The 23,149-nt window shown below is 41.2% G+C and overlaps 2 protein-coding genes across 2 annotated transcripts; both read right to left on the bottom strand.

The window, feature by feature from the left end:
- Nucleotides 1–1,907: 1,907 nt before the first annotated feature.
- LOC113030998 (forkhead box protein O1-A-like) lies at nucleotides 1,908–18,107 on the bottom strand. The gene is made up of 4 exons (XM_026182814.1): nucleotides 17,294–18,107; nucleotides 5,270–5,461; nucleotides 3,986–5,155; nucleotides 1,908–3,859 (listed from the first exon to the last, which is right to left on the bottom strand). The coding sequence occupies exons 1-3, from the start codon at nucleotides 17,891–17,893 to the stop codon at nucleotides 3,998–4,000; spliced, it is 1,950 nt and encodes a 649-aa protein (XP_026038599.1). The 5' UTR covers nucleotides 17,894–18,107; the 3' UTR covers nucleotides 1,908–3,859; nucleotides 3,986–3,997.
- Nucleotides 18,108–19,393: 1,286 nt separating this feature from the next.
- Nucleotides 19,394–23,138, bottom strand: mrps31 (mitochondrial ribosomal protein S31). Its single transcript, XM_026182288.1, has 7 exons — nucleotides 22,829–23,138; nucleotides 21,789–22,223; nucleotides 20,996–21,148; nucleotides 20,738–20,881; nucleotides 20,565–20,641; nucleotides 20,014–20,154; nucleotides 19,394–19,921 (listed from the first exon to the last, which is right to left on the bottom strand). The coding sequence occupies exons 1-7, from the start codon at nucleotides 22,930–22,932 to the stop codon at nucleotides 19,686–19,688; spliced, it is 1,290 nt and encodes a 429-aa protein (XP_026038073.1). The 5' UTR covers nucleotides 22,933–23,138; the 3' UTR covers nucleotides 19,394–19,685.
- Between the last annotated feature and the right edge of the window lie 11 nt (nucleotides 23,139–23,149).

Below are 23,149 nucleotides of genomic sequence, written 5' to 3'. Positions count from 1 at the left end.
CTTAATCAACAACATAATTAAATTAATGTGATAGAATACTTTTCAGCGAGTTTTGTCAATGATAAATCTTTCAAATGACTTAGGTTTAATTAATCCTGATGTTATATAGAGAGATCCGTAAAGAGGTCCCCATTTATATAACTTGTTGCAGAAATAATGAAATATGAAAAAATATGTACAAAATCAAAACTTTGAGATGAAGACAAATCAAATACACAATACTCAGTGAAGAAAATTGGAAGGAAATGTTCCTTCAACACTTCAGAGGTAAAATTTTGAGGTATGAGTGTTCATATAGCCACTGATATTGTTTGCACTGTGATATGTAAACAACCTTGTCTAACACAATCATACATGCTGTATAAGGGTTCAGTACTACAACAATTAAGAGGTCAAAATACAAAAAAAAAAGTAATACTAAATAAAATATGTACAACAGAAGTTTGCGAGATGATGTTAACACAATAAATTGGCACTTTTTTTACAATGTGTCTTTGGTGACATATGAAGCTGCCTGGAAGTAAGCAGCAAACACTTGGTTAAGTTTCATCAACCATTACATATTTCCAGCTATTTTAGGATTCCACTACTACCGGCCTTTTAATCGACCTCACATTCCCAAAAATATCCTTTTGATCTGAGAAAGTCATGAAAAACACATTTCACTCTTTAAATTATCCAGTACAGTTTTTACAGAAATGTTTAACGCATGGTAGAATTTACAGTGTCCATGTAATCCTGTAAAAAAACTGAATATATGTTGCAGTGATTGTTACACTGATAACCTTTCCCCCCAAGAGGCCAAATAAACTTAAGAAGCATTAGTATTTAGAGGTATTTCCAAACACTAAAATTCTCTAGAATTGTTTTAATGCTGTTAAAAACTGCTTTAAAACAACATTAACATAAAATAGAACATTTGCATTGGTGGAGATCTATATATGAGCCTTCTCTTAGATTTAGATTAAGAAACTGCAGCCATCTCAATACAATACATACAGGATATTATACAAAACATATGATTCACAAAGTTCAAAATCGAGAATTAACAGATTACAATAAAGAGCAAAACATGCAGTATATAAATTTCCTATTTATAGTTTCAGGTGGGGCTACAACGATGACATAATCGATAACATCGACTTTAAAAATTCGTCGACGGTCATACTCTAGAACCACGTAAATATGTTTTTGCAACTGCAATACACTATAGGAAGCTATGGGGGCAGTGTCGCCTATATGGGCTGCCAATACGGCATTTAGTACTAACGAAGAAGAACGTAGCGCGAAAAGTAAAACAGCTGGCGTGGGGAAGAGGGGAGAAAATGCAAAAAAATGTGAAAGTTAATTGCAGACTGTGCAAAACCTTTCACGACAGCACTACTGCAGCACAAGAGCATGTCCGTCAGCACCCTGGTGCGGTGACGTTAACTCTGAACGGGTCAGTTTTAGAGAGTTACGTTAGTGCGTCGCGTTGATACCTCGTTTATGTTTATGTTAATGTTTGTGTTAGCTTGCCTGTCGGAAATTTCTCATGGAAGATGCTTGCTAAGCAAACACCATTTCAGTTGTGTTAGCTAATGAGTGAAATACGATGGTAAAAACATTAAACAGGAGTAGCAACACTCTCCCTTTTTTCTTTAACATTAATATTAGCGTTTATTTCGAATAGTAAACCTCTTCTAGATGTTATTTTGGACTGGAAAATAAAATCTTTTTGATTTAATTTGAAGCTTTATTTGAACTTACGGAGAGACGTTTTTAGTTTGCGCATTGTTTTTTTGTTTGTTTGTTTGTTTGTTTAAATACTACTAGCACTTTAATTTGTATTGCTTTATTTTTATTTACTTCATTTTTATTCTGTCCTACTGAGTAATGTTAAAAATAAATTGGATTATTATCATATTCATATGTTTTCTGTGTCATTACTTTCATTTTCTTTGGGTAGAGGCAACAGGGTGGGCAGACTTGAAGTGAAGTTGAGAGTTATTGAAATAATTGCTGACTAATCAAAAAAAATAAAATTTGCAGATTCGTCAACTACTAAAATGTAGGTCTGCAACAATTTTGGTGTAGCTCATGTTTCAAGGTCTAATCACATCTGATAGTGAGAACATATAGCTGATACTGTTTTGACAGAAGTGTATCACAACATCATTTGATTCATAAACTTGTATGTGGTGATTATGCAGAGGTATATTTTTGTGGATATACACTTTTTTCCAATACACAGCTTTTCCTCTATAATGTAATTGGTATTACTGATCAGACGATACACTACTTTATCTATTGATTATCAGTTAACTGTAATGATTTCTCCTGGTTGACAGTGTAATTGTTTTGCTGTTGATGGCTGGTTCCTAAAACACATTTCTAAATATAATCCCTAAAAGCTGAAATACTTTACTAATTTGGGTCATAATCATATACTATACTGATTACATGCTATCAAGTCCTCTTTTGAAGAATCTGGTGCTAATTTTCCAAATTGTTCTTCTAATTTCAAAAAATTGATCAAATGCCACTACTTGATAATGTAACTTATTTTCAATGTGGAAAGATTCATCTTGGTGAAGATGCCTCTTTGTCTGTCTTGCCTTCATAGTTACCCTACATGATGCTGTCTCCTTGCACCACAGGGTAGCAAGTGAAGAACTATTTTTAAATCATCTTTCAAGATCTACAAAGTAATGTGTGTTGGAAAATAGAATTATTGTGTTCCCAGTGTACCTTTTAACAAAATGCCTCTAAACAGCTTTTACACTAATCATGCTAGAGTAAAAATAAGACTGCAACCTCATTGCAACTAGAAAGGAATGGTAATTACCTGGTGATCACACAGATTTTTTTTTTACTGTTGAAAACCAATTGCAAGTACTTGTGGTAACTAAGTGGCTGCTCAGAGGTTCAGCACTCAACCTCTCGGTGCTTGCAGTTTGCCTGGTGGGAGGAAATCTGTCACCAAACAACCATTGTCGGACTCTAACTGCTATTACTCTCACGGATTGCAGAAGGTTTGCAAATAATTGTTATCTGATTTACAAATGCAGACACACTGACAACATATCATAATCAGTTTGAGTCAGTCTGCACTGATGAGACACAAATCAGTTTCTTTGCAAAAGAGGACTAAACCCAACTGGTTCTAGTCTTGTTATGTTCCTATATAACAGCAAGGTTGACAAGCACCTATGTCATTTCGCAATTAAATTGCAGCAGCTACATCACAATTTCTGTTTCAAATCTACGAGCTTCTGGCTTGACTCTGAATGTAAGTAGTTTGTGTAAAAATCTGTTTAATGTAGACAGCAACAGATTTATCACAGTTAATTACCATATTCTCGCAGACAAATTGCATGTAATTGCCAGCTTGACCTCCTCCAACCTGATAGCAAACTGACTCCATCTTATTGCCATTTACGGCTATTGGCTGCAAGTGGTTGCAGACCTGGTGCCTGTCTCTGAAGCAACAAATTCAAACTTGAACTTATTCACGCGTTCGTTGTACACAGTTGCAGTAATCTTGGTCATTCTGCATTCTGCAGTCATTGTTTCCCCGTGTGTGATTGTAGCACAAAGACAAATTCGTGTTACGCTGGTTCCTTCTTATGTATTATAACATACATACTTTTGAACATACATACAGTTTTTGATAGGTAGCTGAGAGCAAGTTCACAAGTAGTTCACTTATGCAGGCTTGTCTCTCTGTTTTATATTCACTGCAGTGATGGTTGCGTCTTATTTCTGCGTCAGGACATGACTGATAAACCTCTTGTGATCTGTGGATAATGATGGTGAAAGCTTCTTTGGATTCCACTCTCTGAATGAAGGTGAGCAGTAGAGTGATGTGGAGAAAAACCTGCGGGGGTGAATGAAATGGAAAATGTTCAGGGATGACAAACACTCTGAGGGTGTTTATGTTTGTTATCTGTAATAAAATGTAATATGTATAAGAAATTAAGGGCAGACTAATGATCAGTCTCACCTCTCTGCGATGCTACCCTGACACCCAGTTGTGTGTGGTCGTCTTCACCCTCTGGGAAAACCCATGAGGCCCAGCTGCTGGATCAAAATTAAAGTCCAGCCCCCCACCATCCATGAGTGTGTCATGGAGGACGGACTCCAAGTCACATTCAAACCTTTCAGTAGGCACACTGTCCAGATCACTGGGTAGGTGCTCTTGATGATGATGACTGTGTGGGTGTACAGAGTTGAGTTCTCTGTAGCTGTTGCTGCTGCCGTAGGTCACTGAGGCATCATTAGTGTGTGGAGGGAGTCCGAGGGGGAGCTGCATGCACGTCCTTGGACCAGCCATTCGAAGAGAGGGCCCTGAATGGCTAGTCAGGCGTATCATGTTACAGCTATTCAAGTCTTGTGAGGCAGCTGGACCCTGGCTATGCAGAGTATGTGGATTTACACGAGGAAGTGGGTGACTCTGAGAGGGATTCATCATTTTTACTCCATTATGACCACCCACATGGCTTTGGCTGCTATAAGTAGGTATTGGACAACTTGCCCTCCCAACTTCAGAGTGCATCATGTCCCTTCTGGTGTCTGGTTCTCCTGTCAGCAGCCCAGAAGGGAAGATATACTGGTTCTCGTAAGCCCCAAAGCTGGGCTTAGTCTCTGGAAGTGTCTGCATAGGAGCAGGGGACAGGGAGTGCATTCTCACCTGACTATACAAGCACTTCTGGTAGTCTTGCTGCTGGTGTGGGGTCAGTCCAGTGGAGTTATAGGGGCTACTCTGAAGCATGCCGGCGTTTGAGGAGCGCGGGGAGTGTGAGGAGTCAGAGCTGAGCTGGGAGGGTTTAGGAGACAGCAAGTTAAGGTTATCCAGCAGATCCATGACCTTTTCTGAGCGATGCTGGCCCATGGATCCAGACACCTCAGACAGGCTGGGCAGGGTAGAGGTTATCTTAGCACCAGCAACTCCAGGATACATTATGTGGCCATCGGACTCGCCCACATCATCCTGTTCAGAAGGGAAAGGTGAACGGCGACCACTCAGAGTACTGGCATCAGAGCTGGTACGCGTCCTAAAGGTTTTCCAGTTGTCAAAATCTTCGTTGCTGTGGGAGTTTGGACTTCCAAGCCAGGTAGAGTACTGGGAACTGGGGCTGCCTGCTCCTCCTTCAAGCCCTTCCTGTAGAGCCATCTAGAGATAGTAGAACACAAGAACACTGAGTACATGTAATCTAGATTCAACAGAATTTAAAAAAACAAACATTTGGCTGAAATATCTATGAAGGTTCAGTTCAGGAGCAGAGACCTTTTTCTTTGCGGCTCTTCCTCTACTCTTGACAAACTTATTGCTGTTGTCCATGGAGGTAGCTCTGCGTCGAGGTGACTTTCCATTCTTTCCTCCCTCTGGGTTCAGCATCCACCAGGAGCTTTTTCCTGTTCCCTCGTTCTGTATGCGCACAAAGCGACTGTGCAGGGACAGGTTGTGTCTGATGGAGTTCTGAATGGGAGAAAAGTGATTCATTTGTAAGTTTTCCCTCACACAAATATCATGGTCAGTTTAATAAATCAGTGCCTGTCACTGAATATGATACTGAACAAAATAAAGTATCGTCAGCAACATAACTTAAGAGACTCTTTTCTCCAGAAATACAGGACCTATTCAATGAAAGAGGGAAGCGGTGATAAATGTTGGACACAAGTGTGACAAAGATAGATGACAATTCATATTACACTATAGTATAATAGTGCAAAATTTGACCAAAGAAACATTTCTCGTTAGTTTCTTCACTCGGTCTGCTTTTTTTTTTTTTTCCTTACATTTTTCCTGTTTTCTGAATACATTCTGACTTTTACGTTGTATTCATCAGTTTTTCTCATGCTTTAACTGCTTGTATTGTTTTGAAGGCCCACGAGAGGGCTTACTAGGGTGTCCATCTTTCCTCACTGCGGACTATAATCATGTTTCCTGTGATTTCCACTGACTTTAATCAGCGCAGCCCAGCAGCAGCAACAACAACACCGTTCGCTTTGGATCCAAAGTGAAAAACAACAGTGAAAAAACAAGGAGAAAAACAACAACAAAAAACAGGGTAATTTGGAAGACACGTTACAGAAAAAAAACCATCACTGCTTAATCTTGCCTGTGCCCATCATCGAAAATTACACCTCTGAAAGAGCTCATTGAGATCACTGAGCTGCTCTCTTTTTTTGTATGTGGTCAAATTTGTCCTCGTCCAAATATGCACACACCTAAAGCCTTATTCAGTAGATTTTTAATGCCATGTTATGTATCCCAAAAAGGATGCAGTAGACTCCTCCTGTGGTAATGCTCTCAGGAAGAAAACCAGTGTCGGTCGGGAGGTCATGAAGACAGTTAGACATGGCACAGACACACTGTACAGACTGGTCTTTCTGTGACACTAATATGCAACTTGCTGAGCTTGATGGGGGGGACAATGAAAGACTAAAGTGTAACACAATACGTGCAAGTATGGAATTTCCCCCTAAACACCCATGTGAATAAGAAAGCAGCTCCCTGCAGTTAGTAAACCCAGATGTTCCCAACCGCAGGATTCAGCAGGGATATACAAAGCACTGAGATAAAGATGTTCTCATCCAAAACAATAGATGGATTGTCTCAGTGTGTCTCTGACATTTTGGGGTTAAAGTTAAGCTTCTGGCAGGAATATGACTTCTAAGCTATAAAACTACTCTCAGTGAAAGTATTATTTCAAAGTGGAAATTATCAAAGTAGATTCAAGGAATAAAACCAGAAAAAACTGCAAAATTGGAACAACTTTGACGCTTTTCAAGTATTCTTTTTTGTGCCGTCGTCATAAGAAGGTGCTGAAAGATGAGTTCAACCTCAAACTGTAAACTGACAGAGTGAAAACAGAGAGCGATACACAAGTTAGATTTTTTTTTTGTTTTGTTAAACAGAAACTAAGAGGAGGTCACAGAGTTTGAAGCTAAGTTGGGGAGGGCGACACTGTAGGATGTTATTGCCGGCAGTGAACTCAATGAGTGAACTCAATGAGTTCACTGTGTGCTAAACACGAGCTGCTCATACGAGCTGACGGGGACATGCAAACAGGTTGGATGGCAAAGGAAGAGCGAGGAGGAGAATCATCAGATGTGACACGCTGGGTAAGACCCGCTTCGTGAGACTCACCAAAACAGCTTCTTTGGACTGCACCCCACCACCAAAACCAGACTCCTCCCTTCTCCTCCAGTGACTTTTAAATGAGGCTTCCTGTGTCAGAGGACATCCTGCACATGTAGACTGAAGAGACCTGAGGTTGTATGGTTTCAAAATGCAATTCAATCATTGCATTTTATGCTCATTTGATTTACGACCCTTTTCTCCCCATTTTCCTTTTTTAAATGATCTCCTGTAACTAAAGACAGGACCGGACATCTTAGCAGTGTGCTGCACAGACTCAAGCCTGCAAACCAACATTTATTTCACTAACCAAATGTGAAGTCTCGCTCACGCATGGCAGAGATCACTGTTGATATGCAAATCTCTACAGCCTTTGATTAGCACCTACTACAGATCGTGCACTGCAAGGCAGTGCTGTGGAAAGGGAAATTTTCTTCTCTGCCTTATCTTTGACAAACCTCAACTCAACTCAAAGACAACAAAAATTCCCCTTCCTTTTTAGTTCAGGAGGTGCCCCACTCAATCATTATTTCTTTGAAAGAGCCGCCTAAGGTCCAGTCTTTTTTTTTTCTGTTGTGTTACGGCATATTTTGTAGTAGTAAAATGTGTGCTTTTGTGGTTGCAAAACATTTCATGAGAAATCTATTTTTTCCTCCGCTGCCCTGCTTTGGGAACCAGGGTAGTGACGAGGTCCAGATTAAAGAGAAACTTAAGTGACATAAATGTTTAAGAGCAAAGATCCTCTTAGAGAAGTGATGCCACACAAGTCTGCAGAAGAGTATTACAAAGAAATCTGCAACATTTTCTGCTCTACACTTGAGGACATTTAGTAGTGCTGCCCCTGAAACAAACCGGTGCAGCACGGAAGAGACATTAGACAGCTTATGCAAGAAATCCTGAAATCAGGAAAGACTGAGTTGGGACAAAATCTACTTTCAGTTCGTCCTCAGAAATGGGTCATTAGGCTTCCCACATGAAAGGAGAAAACAGCACCTGCCACAACTCAGGTGAGATACCCGGTAGAACACCTGAGCTGGAGTAAGGAGAGTCATCCATCACCATCATCCATAATGCAGCATGAAATGACTCCTCCTACTGGACTTCAAAACAATCTAATTGACGCAGCTGCTGTTTCTTGTGTAGTGAAGCATGAGGCTTGCAGTAACGGTCGCAGGGTAAGTAAACAAACAGGGCTCGGTTGCAAGAACAGGTGCGGCCTCAGTGAAAGTGGCCTCAGTTGCAATTGGTCTATGCATTTTACATACAGCGCCAGCTACAACCACAGACAGGACAGAGGATCTCCCAGGAGGCTGACTGCTGGAGACCAGCTGCTTCTCAAATCAGTAACTTGGTTTTTATCTCAATGATGAAAGCTTACATGTAGTTAGTGATGGGGAGGGGGGAAGGGAGAATGACCTTGTCTTCCCATCAGTAAATTTCCCAGGCAGGAGAACGTGAGAAAATATAAATATAATTTTTTTCTTTGAAGGCTTTAAAAGTTAAAGTGTACTGTGACTTTTGATGCTAAATGTTAGCTTAGGTTTTCAACCTTTAGATATTGCAACCCTGTAGATAAGCATTTGTGTTTGTATTTGTGCCACTGCTATATTTTTTCATTATCTTTTACACAGTTAGCAGCAAAACCTATAAATGGAAAATAGTGCAGTTTTTTGCTCATCGCTGACAGTTATTCAGTCCTTCTCATTGGATTGCTTGATTTCCCAGTAAGAGAGCCAAGAGGTACTGTCCTAATCTTTGCTAACATTCGCTAACGCTAGCCACGATAAGCTGCAAAAATGCCCGGGTAAATAATGGTGCAATTTGTTGCTCACAAATTCAACTGTTTTTATATATTCAACCAAATATAAATGCTGTTAGTCACACCTGTTCAACTGCTCATTAATGCGACTGACTAAGCAGCTAATCAAATGGCCACAACTCAATGCATTTAGTGATGTCGATATGGTCAAGATGACCAGCTGAGTCTAAACTGAGCATGGGGAAGAAAGCTGATTTAAGTGATTTAGTAAAATTGTATGGCTGTTTGTACGAGACAGGCTGGTCGAAGTGATTTATAAAATGCTGCTCTGCTGGGATTTTCCCACACAACCATTTCTTGGGTTTACAGAGAATGGTCAGAGAAAGAGAAAATATTCACTGAGCAGCAGAAAAAAGGCCAGCTTGCTTTGATCTGATCGAAAGGGAATAGTAGCTCCAATGATTTTTCGCTACAATCAAGGTATGCAGAACAGCATCTCTAAATGGACAACAGTGAACCTTGAAGAAGACAGGCTATAGCAGCAGAAGACCACATCAGAAACCACTCCTTTCAGCTAAGAACAGGAGTCTGAAGCTATAGTTGTTATAGAGTAGTTATAGAGGTTGAGCAAAATTGAACAACAGAAGATTGAAAAAACATTGCCTGGTCTGATGTGTCTCAGTTTTTGGATGATTTGGTCAGAATTTAAGATAAACAACATTAAAACTTTTAAAATTTTGTATGATGGATTATGTAGAAAAAGTAGAATTGGGCTGAAAGATCTATCGCTTTATCACCTATTCAGGTTGTAAATCGTGTTTTTAAAAAACACGTAACTAAGTAATTAATTACTTTTGAAAATAAGTAATCAGTAAAGTAACTGGATTACTTTTTTGGGGAAGTAATCAGTAGGACTAGAAAGAGAGAGCATATTTCTCCTGTTTTGGCTTCCATTCATTGGCTTCCTGTTAAATCCAGAATTGAATTCAAAATCCTGCTCCTCACATACAAGGTCTTAAATAATCAGGCCTCATCTTATCTTAATGACCTTGTAGTACCATATCACCCTATTAGAGCACTTCGCTCTTGCTCTGCAGGCCTACTTGTTGTTCCTAGAGTATTTAAAAGTAGAATGGGAGGGAGAGCCTTCAGTTTTCAGGCCCCTCTTCTGTGGAACCAGCTTCCAGTTTGGATTCGGGAGACAGACACTATCTCTACTTTTAAGATTAGGCTTAAAACTTTCCTTTTTGCTAAAGCATATAGTTAAGGCTGGACCAGGTGACCCTGAATCCTCCCTGAGTTATGCTGCAATAGACATAGGCTGCCGGGGGATTCCCATGATGCATTGAGTTTTTCCTTTCCAGTCACCTTTCTCACTCGCTATGTATTAACAGACCTCTCTGCATTGAATCATATCTGTTATTAACCTCTGTCTCTCTTCCACAGCATGTCTTTTATCCTGTCTTCCTTCTCTCACCCCAACCGGTCGCAGCAGATGGTCGCCCCTCCCTGAGCCTGGTTCTGCCGGAGGTTTCTTCCTGTTAAAAGGGAGTTTTTCCTTCCCACTGTTGCCAAAGTGCTGCTCATAGGGGGTCATATAATTGTTGGGTTTTTTTTCTCTGTATCTATGAAGCGCCTTGAGGCGACTTATGTTGTGATTTGGCGCTATATAAATAAAATTGAATTGAATTGAATTAATTAGTTACTGATTACTTTTTTCAAGTAACTTGACCAACACTGGTTATACCAGCAGAAGCTCAGCTGTTCTCAGATAACCTACACAGTCACAAGACAGCAATCCACTGGAGCACCTTTGAATTGTGGTAAGATGGGAGTGTCGCATTATGGATGTGCAGCAATTGTGTGATGCTGACATGTCAATATGAACCAAAATCTCTAAAGAAATGTTTTCAACAGCTTGTTAAATCTATTCTATAAAAAGCTTGAAGGCAAAAGGGAGGGGATCAGCATAAGGTGTACCTCGTGTTTTTGTCTTTTTAAGGCATACATTTCAACATTTTACTGACCTCAGTGATAGATTCCGCTGCACTCAAACAAAGTGCTTGTGCTGTGTCTGCCAAAAGGTTTTCAAACAAAGTTGTAGAGAATGAGGAAACTGGAAGAACAATTGTCTATTAATCAAGATCACATTAGCAGGGAAATTAGGAAGTGTGCTAATCTATGTAGCTGCCAGTGACTACAAAGAGCTCAGCAAAGCCATTTTACTGCTGTCAAACTTAATTTCAAAGCAGGATTTTAGGTAATACAGGCTAAAAGGTTAAGTTACTGGAAAATGTATTTGATACTGCTTGACTTCATGAGCATGGCCAACACCCTGCTTCTTTAATTTACATTAAAATCCAGACTTGACTAAATCGGAGTGATTTTCTGCTAACATGTAACTACCACTACAAAGCAGTTATCTGGTAGAAATAAGAGAATAGGAAAAACGAGCACTTGCAGAGATTACGGTCTTCCTGTGCTGCCTTCCTGTGCACCCCTCCCCCTTTCTCTTATGACCTATGATGCACAAAGCTGTGAGCATAGGGCCTGGGTTTGCTTTAACAAGGCGGCAAAAAGGTGAGAAAGCCTGCAGAAGAAGAAGAGCATGCGAGCCTGGTGCAGAGAGTGCAACTCTTTACAGCTCCACATACAGTATGCAGACTACTTAATTAACAGTGAGCATCAAAGGAAGTGACCTGTTTCTGCAATGGCATCATGAAGACGAATGGAGAGATCTGCAATTCAATAATTTAAGCACAAACACTGCACTTCAATCATATTTGAATATTCAGAAATAACAAGACTATCTCAGCCAATTATTGTGAATGAACCGCATTCTTTGCACACTTCATCGGGTGAAAAGGTCACCTTTTTAAAAAAATGTATTTCTGTCATCCTCTGACCCCGTCTTTTGTATTTTGCATAATGGATTAGAGGCCAAGTACATTTTGTGAACATAATATATTTGGAGCTGATTATTATCCTGCACAAGCTGGAGGACAATGCAAAGATCCACATGCCACAGATTCCAGCGGCTCACACATGTAGACAGCAGACAGTACACAGGCCTCAGCCCCCAGCAAACCAGTCAGCTGATTGCTCCCCTCCTTCCCTTAAGCTATGGCCGTTCCTCTTTGAAAGCCCCTGCCTCAAGCCTCCTTTTCTTCATGGGGTTACTTGAAGCTTTTAGTGGGCCTCTTAAGTTTGAGGCAGACATCCCTTTTTAACCTTGTGATCCCGAGACAAATAGCTGGCAGTTACTCTTTTTTTCTCTCTCTTGCTTCTTTTAATAGTTGCTACCAGTTTTCAGGTCAGTGTCCTTAACAAAGTTCACAAGGCAACAATGAAACAAAGGTTGATTAATAAATTAGATGATCCATTAGCATCTAATGCAGTGAATGCTCCTTGTTGTGATTGTGTTTGTTTTCGTGCAGCCCACATAGAGTCATGTGAAAAAGAAAGTAAAACTAAGTACACCCCACAAACATTAGTAGATTGTGGAACCAGCTTTGGCAGCAATAACTGGAAGTAAAAATTTCTGTATGACTTTGTCAGTCTTCTCACCTCACTGTGGAGAATTTCTGGCTCACTCTTCTTTACAGTGTTGCTTCAGTTCTTTCAGGTTTGCGGTCATTTGTTTATGCACAGCACTATTAATATCTCACCACAGAATGTTAGTCAGGTTGAGGTCTGGACTTTAACTGGGACATTACAACATCTTGATTCTTACCTTTTTTTCTTTAGTCACTCTATTGTAGATTTGCCGCTGTGCTTGGGATCATAGTACTGTTTCAGAACCCACTGTCAGACAGACACCCTCACGTTTGACCTCAGAATACTTGGTATACAGAGAACTTTGTGGTCAACTTCATGACTACAATGTGCCTAGGCACCGTGGCTGCAAAACTAGTCCAAATCATCACCCCTCCACCACCGTGCTTGACAGTTTGTATGAGGTGTTTGTGCTGGTATGCTGTGTTTGGTTTTTGCCACATGTGGTACTGCATTATGGCCAAACATGTCCACTTTGGTCTCCTCTGTCCTAAGGACTTTATTCCAAAAGTCTTGTGGTTTAATCAGATGCAACTTTGCAAAACTAAGGAATGTTGCTATTTTCATTTTACAGAGAAGAGGCTTTTTCTGTCGAGAGTTTTAACATTTAACATTCTAACTGAGGCCTGTAGAGTCTGAGATGTAGCTCTGGGTTTTGAGCAATTTCTCTGAGCATTGCACAGTCTGATCTTGGTGTGAATTTGCTGGGACGTCCACTCCTGACATGCTATAAACACCTGAATGCAAATAGCAAACTGTCAGAGCAACTGCTTTTACAGAAGTGCTCACAGTTGCTGATGCTCAGTTAGTCAAATTCACTGATTATCAGAACCTGGCTGCTACTTTTCCTCCTGATTCCTATGAAAGCAGTATTGGGTTGTTTTAAGCAGCAGGTGAAAGTTTCTACTCAGTTTCACTTACAAAGGATGTTGTTTGCAGTTCCAGGTTTCATATCTCAGTGTTTAGCAACATTTTAATCTTTAATGTTTGTATATGAAGAAATAATATTTGGGGCCATCAGGGATGTTTTTTCTTAACTGCAGAACTGTGAATGCCCGCTGACCACAGCATTTCCATCCAATAGTTCAATAAACATTTCACTCAAAACCACAAATGTAAACCTCCTGTTATCACTCACAGAGTCAAATCTCTCATAGCAACCCATCCAGTAGATTCTGTCGTGGACAAAACCAACCAATGTTTGTTCTGGATGAAAATTTCCATTTCTTTTTGTTTTAATCTCTACAATAAATGTAAAAAGGTTTTACTACACAGACATTTTTGTGGCCTTACTATGTGATCCACTAATGGAGAATATTACAAACTTGGTTAAAAACTGAAGCCAGTGGGGAAGAGATTTAAATTTATAATGTCTAAAAAAATGTCTTAAATTAACGTGGCTCTAGCTTTTCATTCAGGACAGTTCTAGTCACAGAAGCTGGAAAAAGGAGATTCACTACTCAAACTGGGAAACAAATCGAACAAATCTTGTTATAGCACTCAAGCAAGTGTATGGGTCACCGCAAAACCTGCCAAGAACTTTGGTTTGGGTTTTGCCATCACTCCAGTCCCGCTATTGGCTCTTATCGGCTGTAAGTTGAGGGACGATGACCTTTACCACTGTGCCATTTGGCTCATCCTGAAACCTTCAGTCTTGTTTGTCACTGGTTTCCAGAATGGTCATATGCATACATCAGGCGTGAGACAGGCAAATCAACACATTGCAGATCTGTAGGCTTGGTGACCTTTTGACCCCCGCGCTAGATAACATAGTGCGATAAACCTCTTCACAGGAGACAGTCACTAGACTCAACTCTGCAGGCTATCACCAAAGCAACCCAACGAAATATTCTTTCATTTGCAGGGCAATGTTTTCAAAAACTTCAAAAAACGGAGGGGGGGAAACGCTTTTTTGTAATCAACATGTTTTTGGGTGACACCTCGGAACTTCAGCGGCAGTTAAACTCAAGAGCGTCACTTCCTGTTCCATTATCTAATGTCACAGTTCATTGAGAAAAACAGTGGCACTGCCAGTAAAACGCTAAAAGTACGTTGCAAGCTGTTCACTGCTACTCACAGACCCACCAGTATCCCAGGGGAAACCAGTCCTCCCCGAGTTAACGGAGGGGCCCTCTGTTGTCCCAAAGGCATCATGATCACTGAGCTGCCACACAATATTTAGAGGGGAAACCAAAAGAATCTCCATGACATACAGTAGACAGAAAGCTGCTGAGGCAGTGCCTTTCCCCTTGCCCTGCGCTCCACCTATCTATACTTTTTTAGGTGTACTGCTACAATCAAGCGCAATGCCCTCCACCCACTATTAGATCCCTGGCTTATCTTTGTGCATCACTACAGCAAGAGACGAAACTGCTTTGTTAATAAAAATGTCAAAAAGCACAATCATAACAAGTAGACCAGCAATTACGTTTTTAAGTGGCACAAATGTTGAAATGATATAAAAGTGATTTTGCATAGACTTGGATTCACACAAATGCTGTGTATATGATCTCTTATTGATTCATCCTCTTTTTTCCCCCCTGCCCTGACCCTCATGTTTTGCAGGGTGGGGATGTTAACACATGGCACTGTTTTCCATCCACCGGGCAGGAAATGCATCATAGTTCATTGTGGGGGAACCGCCGTGTTTTTTTAACAGGAAAGTGTAAAAATAACTATAAGCCGGCAGTTCCAAGGCCTGGTGGGCATGCCAGCATTCAGGAATGGCGAGGCTGAAGCAAAGATGTGTTGATTATACGTAAAATATGTGAATGATCATGAGCTTTTGCTCTTGATAGAGAACTGAGAAGCGTTCGCTGCCTCGCTGAAGGGTAACAGAACCTTTCTCTTTGTTCTTTCTCTTTATCTCTATGACTAAGGAAGGGAAAGACATTCTTCATAAAGACAAAGTGCACCAATACAATTATTTATCTCCCGAATTTGTGTCTTAAAGACCCCCCCCAAACAAAAAAAGCAAAGGCCTTTAGTAAAAGAAATCTCAAGGTCCTATTGAACAAGCACAAACCCTGTGAGCAGAAACCCAAAGAGAGAGAGAGAGAGCAGAAGAAAGAGATAGGATGAAGAGCAGCGATCCCTTTCTCCAGGCCGTAGCATCCGCTAAGGAAACTCTAGAAGACAGGGACACAAAGATATGAGCACACAACTCAGGAATGGAGGATGTTTGACGTAGTTCCCAGCATCCCCCTTCTGCCAGTCCCTTCCCCTCGAAAACACTCCCCAGCACTGATTGAGCTGTTTATGTAGCTTCCAGTTATTTCAAACAAAAACAGGCCGGTTCGTCAGTGCCTGTACATTCAAGAGTGTGCAGATTTTTAAAAGAAGTAGGTTTAACAAAGTCTGTATATATAATAATCTGTGACAAAGCTTTTCAAGTAGGGTGGTGGTGGGGGGTTAAAACAATGGGAGCTATATATGACTGAGGTTTCCCAAAGGCATTTCCTGACAACTTTCAAATCACCTCTCAAGAGAATGCAGGGGGTTACAGAAAAGGCTGCGACACTGAAAACTCAAGCAGAATACGTTTTGTTGGGCGTGTGCGGGCTTTAATTGGCGTCTTCTGTTGGTCCACCTTTGGCTTTGTCTGCGGGCTTCTGTCCATCACGAGTGGAGTGACATCCTCACTGGCCGGATCAGCATGTTTGTGCAGGCATTAGGCAAATGTTTTCACAGCTCGTCCCCTGTACTTAATATTTCCAGGTCTGCACATTCAAATTGCAGTTTTCAGGGAGGTAGCAGGGTTTCCATGACTGTGGAAATGCTGCGCAAGTCAATGTGTTTTGTGATAATACAGGTTGGCTCCCACATAGGTGTGTTTGCGGGTGGGGGTGGGGGAATCCACAGAGCATACCTACACATCTTTATCCTCAGTCAAAACCCAATTTCACATCGCTCAGTCAGGTGTTTTTCTCAAACAAACCTGAAGTTTGTTTCTGCTTTATATAGAGAAAAGCAGTCTTGGTGGCATCTATGGGATGTTTACAGTCAGACCAGCTGGTTTGTCCTCTGCTGCTTTAGAGCTGCATGTGTCCTCAGTGACAAAGCAGAGAGGCATGTGCTACCACTGACAGAGGAAACCACTCCAAAACTTCAAAGGTTACTCAGAAGCCAGAAGTCAGCAGCCCCTCTAAAAGCTAACCACCATCGGACAGGTTTGAAATCCCACCATGGTGTTAAAAGAGAAAAGGAATGGGTTACTCCTGTTATTACTTAACTGCTAATAAATCCTGAATTAAAAGTTATAATCATATTTAAAAAATGTGATGGGTTGCTTTGCATAGCACAAATGTGAGTGCTGAGTGAATATACTAAACCAAATGCGTTGCACTATGTGCACACAGTGAAAGTGAATACTGTCACTTTCCTGAAGCAAACCAAGTTTTCTAGATAAAATAAAATCACAGGTTTAAGAATTTAAGGTGTAAATATCCTGCCACGACGTCTCTAAATGCGAGTGAAACAGGGCTGGGTTTTTGTTTTTTTTTTACTACAAAGGCAATTAATTGCACATCAAACCTTTGCATTTCCTGCTCAGCAGATTGTGCAAAACGCCTTACAGTGGCAATCGGTGCAATAAGACGCTAATGAGGATGTGGCCTTGATATGTTTTGTGCAAGTTTCCACTGTCTGCATATAAAGTCTAGCACGTTCAAATGTCACTCCCTAACTTTTCTTGGTATCATGATTTTGTCCAGCTTTGCTGCTGGCGGCTCTTTTTTCATTGGTGCTGCTTGCTGTGCTGCGGTGGTAAAGATGGTTACAGCGCATATATGCATCTCAGCTCACGCGCACACATCCTACTGACAGCGAATGTTCACGTGCACGCACACACTCACCTTCCAGCCCGCGGAACTGGTGCTGTCTCCTTTGTCTTTGAAGTAAGGCACGCTCTTAACCATCCAGTCGTAAATCTGAGAAAGGGTCAGCCGCTTCTCAGGTGAGCTGTCTATGGCTTTGGTGATCAGGTCTGCGTAGGACATGTTCCCCCAGGCGTTTCGCCGGGACGAGCTGCTCTTCCTTTGCCCGGGTCCACCCAAAGGTGGGACCCCAGGATTTGGCACCTGTTGCTGGGACGACAGCTGTGGACCCGGGACCTGGTGCTGCTGTTGGAGCTGATGATGATGGTGTTGATGATGATGTTGGTGGGGGTAATGATGCACACAGTTGCTATCCCGGCACTGAAAAGCATTGCAAAGCGGCTTCTGCTCTGAGTATTCTTTATAGTCCTCCTCCACCAGGTCGAGGTTTCTGATGAACTCGGCGTTTGCTGCTGGCTCCTGCTGCACAGACGGTGCTGGGGAGGATGTGTTGGAGCTGGCCGGGTCGATGAGCTCCGGCCGGGGCAGCGGCCAGGTGCAGGACCGCGGGCGAGAGAGAGGCTCGAAGTCCGGGTCTATATCGCCCGGCTGCGGCTGTTGTGGCAGTAACTCAGCCATGTCAGGGTAACACCGATCCTCTGTTACATAGATGTTCACTTAAAAAGAATTCGCCAAATTGTTAGTAAAAAATATAAAACGGTGACATAAACATCGAGAGGCTAATAATGAGTCATCAAGACCGAAAACAAACCCTAAAAGAGAAAGAGTCGTTTGTAATGTAAAATAAAGAGATATCTAAAACTGAAGTTCACACCATACTGTGTCAGTTAGCAGCAACTCTCAAGTCTGCCGCTCTAACAAGTGGTAGACAGTACCACACTCCGGTGCTGCCTTCACGGCTTACTCACAGGCTCCATCCTCCGAGCTTTGCAACTTGAAGGTGCGTTCAAGTGCTGTCCTGTTGACAAATCACGCCAAATGGACCCTCAAATTTGCAAATCCACATCAAGGGTGATTTAACTGCCTATTTGATGCTACAGTTAATAGTTTGGGCACACTTTCTCATAGCATCGTATCTATGTATTTGTTGGTGCACTTGAGTTTAAAATCTTATTCCACGATTTTCTGTGCTTGGTGCTATGAGTGACAGTCATCTCGACAAAAATAAAAAGTTGTCGTTACTCAATACCAGTTTTAAAAATATGTAGTGAAAGGGTTGGTTAGTCAGCGATCTCTTTCAGTTCGCTTGTCATTCAAACACATTTTGGCGGGACTTGAATGCACCATACAAGCTGAGAGGGCATGTTTTTAGTTTCAAAACGTTCTGAGGGGGGGCTCAGCTGATTCAAAACACTGCCCTAAGCTTAAAAAAAGAAATATATTAGGGCCATTTGTACAGGTTTTTTTTTATTACTTCCATACAAATATAGCAAAAAATGTTAATGTACTCCTAAACTTTTTTTAGTTGAAGTATCTGGATGCCATCTTTAAAACTGTGGGGAATCCTAATGTAATGCACAACCACAACGTTCAGTAGCGCCATCTAGTGGCCAAGCCTTAACAACTCTACATGAGTGTCTCTCCCCCCTACTGCACTGTATGGCCCAGACAAACAGAAACCAGGAAGTGTTGCCAACATCTTATCATGCCAATCACTCTGTTTAAGGAAAAGTGAACAAAATGTGGAAGTGGGGCACTTTGAAACATCAACCTGTCAGTTTCCACTTTCTCAGACAATAGATCGAGCAGGGTGTTTTTAGACCAGAAAGGATCCGTGTGGCACGTTGTTAAACAGGTTGTTTAACTTTAAAAGCACTTCCTCTGAGAAGGGGTACAGGGTTCACGGTCTGATTGTGTTTTCTACTGTAAACTTGATCTCAGATCCTCAATACCGCTCACAGGTTATAGTTCTTGCAACCGGTCTGGGAAAACACAATCACTCATGACTGCAAGGTGTTTGTATGACCTGTGACACTTAAAGAATACAAAAATATTTTCATCTGCACATTTTCTTTGTCACACAAAGGTCATTAACAATCCATTCAGCTAAAGTGTTACTTGTTTTTAAAGTAAGTTACTCTAATGACCTTTTATAACAATATTTCAGTGTAACAAGAATAAATCAACACAACCATTTTATTTACATCACTTAATACCACTTGTGAATCACAAAAATATTGCATTGACTATGTGTGCAGCAACATTTCACTTCCTTTCAGGGCATTTTTCTCAATAGCATGACATCCAATATCTCCACTAAGTTCTCTCCTACAAGAGTCAAGAAACCAGGAAGGTTTTGACTGCCGCATAAACTGTATGAGTAATGATCACGGTGGCAAAGTCTCGCTTTAAAGTGTTGGTTTTATGTGACCACAAAGAGCAAATGCAGACATATTAAACCGTGTTAAGTTTATTCAAGGTAAACATCAGCCTCCTTAAGCACTTCCTCTTTTTGATGGAAGTAGTCCCTGAACCAGGATATATGCTCCTTCTTCTGCTGCACAGTCAGATAGGGGTTTCTGGACAGGCCGGTCACTACTAGCTCCATGAAGTGACGCACTGGCCCCTCACGAGGGAAGCCCTCCTCCAAGTGCTTCTCTAAGAAGATGTGCTCATGGAATGGGACCTTGGCTTCCTCTTCGAGGCCTAACACAGCAAGAATGAACAGTCAGTTTCTCTCTCAGAAAAATGTATTTTCCCCTCTTTTAAAAATAATGAAGTCAACCTTCGTTACTCACCAGCTTCATTGTTTACTGGGTACTGCCATAGTTTCCCTTCTTTGGTCCACTGGATCATTTCCTCAAACCCATTTCGAAGCATCTGATTGGTCGATAGAGACAACTGATTTGCAAAGTCCATGTCCCACAGAGTCGGCTTAGCTGAAAATATGATACAATGACGTTAAAAGCAAAAGATTTTGCAATGTGACATGAAATATGTTTACGGAGTGACAGGCATTAAAAGCATCACAGTCTTGACAAGCATTATTAAAGCACCATGCTTAACATGTTTGATACTGTGTCATGTTTCATCAGTTTAAGCTTGAAAAATCAACTGTCACTCATGACTTGCTTACTAGAAGTCTTCATGAGGAAGACCACTGTTAAGTCAGTGATCTTCTGGTGTGGTGCATACATTTTGAAGACAAACTTTAAAAATGTTTATTTTTAGGCGTTAACAATGAGACAAGTAACACCAAAAAGTGGCCTCTGTGAGCAAACATATGAAATGAACAGTAAGCTTCAAATTGAAAAAAAAGAAAGAAAAGAAAATCTAAATCCATCAATACCTGCTGCTGGTTCAATTCCATCTTCATCAGCAGAGGAGGTGAAGATGTTAAGTCTTTTCCCTAGCAACAAGTTCCTCCTTAAAAAAAGAAAGACATTAGACACAAGATCCATTAAAAACAACAACAAAAAAAACCACAACAAAATTAGTGTGAAGAGCTGATAAAAATATTACCGTTTCCGAACACTGGACAGCTCGGAAGTGATTCCTCTGTAATGTGTATATCCTCGCCCGTCGTCATCAAACCGGATCTGATCGGCTGGCCAGGCATTCTGCCGGTTAGGATTCTTGCCTACTTTCATTTCAGCGATAATCACTCTGAGAAAATATTGTTTGATTATTTTTTGTTAAATAAGCTTTTCAGAAAAGAAAAACGGGGGGGGGGGGGGGAGAGAGTAACAATCTCATTAACTACAGTTATTGGGGACATACCCGAGGTTGTTAATGTCGCCTTTCTTCTGAGCCTCAGCGATTGCCTCGTGCTGCCTCAGCTGCCTGAGCAGCTCAGATTCAGCCTGGCTGTGGTTAGGCAGAGTGGAGGCAGCAGAAGAAGCTGCAGCAACCAGATCAGGATCCAAAGTCTCACTAAAAACACAACCCAGGGGGGCACAAAATGAGTGAATGAAATGTGAAAAAAGTATAGCTCCTAAGGTTTGGTTTTTAATTGTATGGACATAAGTATTGGGCTACTCTGAATTCAGGTGTTTTCATCTCCAATCAACCACTGATCCATGCAGTATACCTTTACAAACATTTGTGAATGAATGAGTCATTCTAAGGAGTTCATTGAAATCAAGTAGCTGTAATAATATGCAACAAGTCACATTAGTGGAGTTTCTTCCCTTCTAGAGATTCCACACTCAGCTGTATGTGGTATTGTTGCAAGGGAGAAACATTTTGGAACTACAGCAACTTAGCCATGAGCTGAGTCACCAAGTACTGAGGCGCACAGTGCATAGCACAGACTAAACCATTACAATCAGCACAAAAACTGTGTGCTGGGTGCTGGATGGCATAGGTTTCCATAGTTGAGCAGCTTGTGTAGGTCTAACATCTAGGTAGCCCAGTACTTTCCATGTGATGCAAGTAACTATAGATGAAATAAACTTGAAAGAGAATCATGTGGAGTGACTGCTGTTGTCATCTTACAACTTTATTGGCCAATGGTGTGAATAACACAAAAAACTTCAATAAGGCAATACAACCCTTCTCCAACTTCTCTCACCTCTGTGATGAATCATCCCCTGTAGCCTTCTGATACATACTGATGGTGCTCTCCATAGGTGCCGCCTTCGGCTTATATTGTGTAACAGACTCATAACTTTGCTTTGCCTTCAGGTTTTTGAGCTTCCTTTTGTTGGTGACTTCTACTTTCATGGCTCCAAGAAGATTCAGGAGACTCTCCTTCCCACTCTTAGCTGCATCATTCTTCGTTTTCGCTGGCTGCTTTGATGCAGCCTGTTCAGTTTTAACATCTGTCTGCTGCTGTGTGGCGTCTCCATCATCTGCCTTTAACACCGCTGGCTCCTCCTTCAATTCGACCACCTCCGCTTGGTCACCCTCTTTAACTGCCTGTGTTTTCTGGTATTGGTTATTCTTCTTTTCACAGAGCGAGCTTGAACTTGTGCTGAAGGTTTTTACCCCACATTTATTTGTAACCCTGTGTCGAGAGATAAACAGATTTGTGCATCAGAAGGAGCCAAATCTGAAAAGGTCACGATTCAGACTTTTGATAATTATTACATTAACACAATATCATCAATATTGAACGTAATAAATGCAAAGGAGGGGGCAACAGTGTCTGGAAAAAATAACATTATTATACATTATAGATTTGTATGCAATTCCATGCAGTTTTAATCTACACCATTTACAAGCATACCGCTTAAAGACAACATGACAACTTGTGATGCTTTGCATATATCTTATATAATATACATATTAGTCTGTGCATCTATACGTGAATCAAACTTTTTTTTTCAGGTCCGTGCGATTAACTTCACATACACATTACCATGGAAACAACCGCCTGAAGAGCTGTCAGTCAAGACGTCCATCCCCCTCTTTAGGCTAGAATAAGCTAGTTGCTAGCCACATGCTACTCTTGTTTAACGAAACAAGCAAAACTCAGCATATTTCGTTTGTACTTTGGCAACCTGTTCTTTGACATTAAGAAGCTCGGCAGCTGAGTCTCACGGTCATTAGTTACTCTGTTTCACAGTGTGGCCCGTTCAATCACAGCTAACAGTCACATGGTTACCTCACCTGAAAACCGTCTTGTCACATTTAGCTGCTAAAACACACGAGTCGTAGACATTGACTGAAGAACTTCGAGGCGCCAACAAAGTCCGAAATATAATTCTGTACATTGTGGCTTGTTGTGATGTCCTTCCACGCTCCTGTCGTTTACCTCCGTTGTTACCACATAAGGTCACCCCTGTAAACTTTAAGAGAATGACAGTTCCGTTCCAGGATGTGCAAAGACTCGATGTTTGCTCTTCAACGTAAGAGTGCCGAGTTTTAATTTAGTCTGGATTTATTTGTAACATTGGCAATCTCAATATTAAAGTACATTTAATTAATTTC

The sequence above is a fragment of the Astatotilapia calliptera genome, chromosome 10 (genome assembly GCF_900246225.1).
Source record: "Astatotilapia calliptera chromosome 10, fAstCal1.2, whole genome shotgun sequence".
Classification (NCBI taxonomy): Eukaryota; Metazoa; Chordata; class Actinopteri; order Cichliformes; family Cichlidae; genus Astatotilapia; species Astatotilapia calliptera.
The sequence above is the reverse complement of the archived record's forward strand: the minus strand, read 5'-3'. Positions and strand labels throughout refer to the sequence as shown.

Bases quoted from the DNA above. Each gene is read 5' to 3' on its own strand.
- LOC113030998 (XM_026182814.1), bottom strand. From the start codon at position 17,893: ATGGCTGAGTTACTGCCACAACAGCCGCAGCCGGGCGATATAGACCCG. The intron at 5,462-17,293 runs GTGAGTGTGTGC...TCTCCCATTCAG, and splicing joins CCAGTTCCGCGGGCTGGAAG to AACTCCATCAGACACAACCT. The intron at 5,156-5,269 runs GTCTCTGCTCCT...TACTATCTCTAG, and splicing joins GAAGAGCCGCAAAGAAAAAG to ATGGCTCTACAGGAAGGGCT.
- mrps31 (XM_026182288.1), bottom strand. From the start codon at position 22,932: ATGTACAGAATTATATTTCGGACTTTGTTGGCGCCTCGAAGTTCTTCA. The intron at 22,224-22,828 runs GTGAGGTAACCA...CTCTCGACACAG, and splicing joins TGTGACAAGACGGTTTTCAG to GGTTACAAATAAATGTGGGG. The intron at 19,922-20,013 runs GTGAGTAACGAA...TTGCTGTGTTAG, and splicing joins CCCAGTAAACAATGAAGCTG to GCCTCGAAGAGGAAGCCAAG.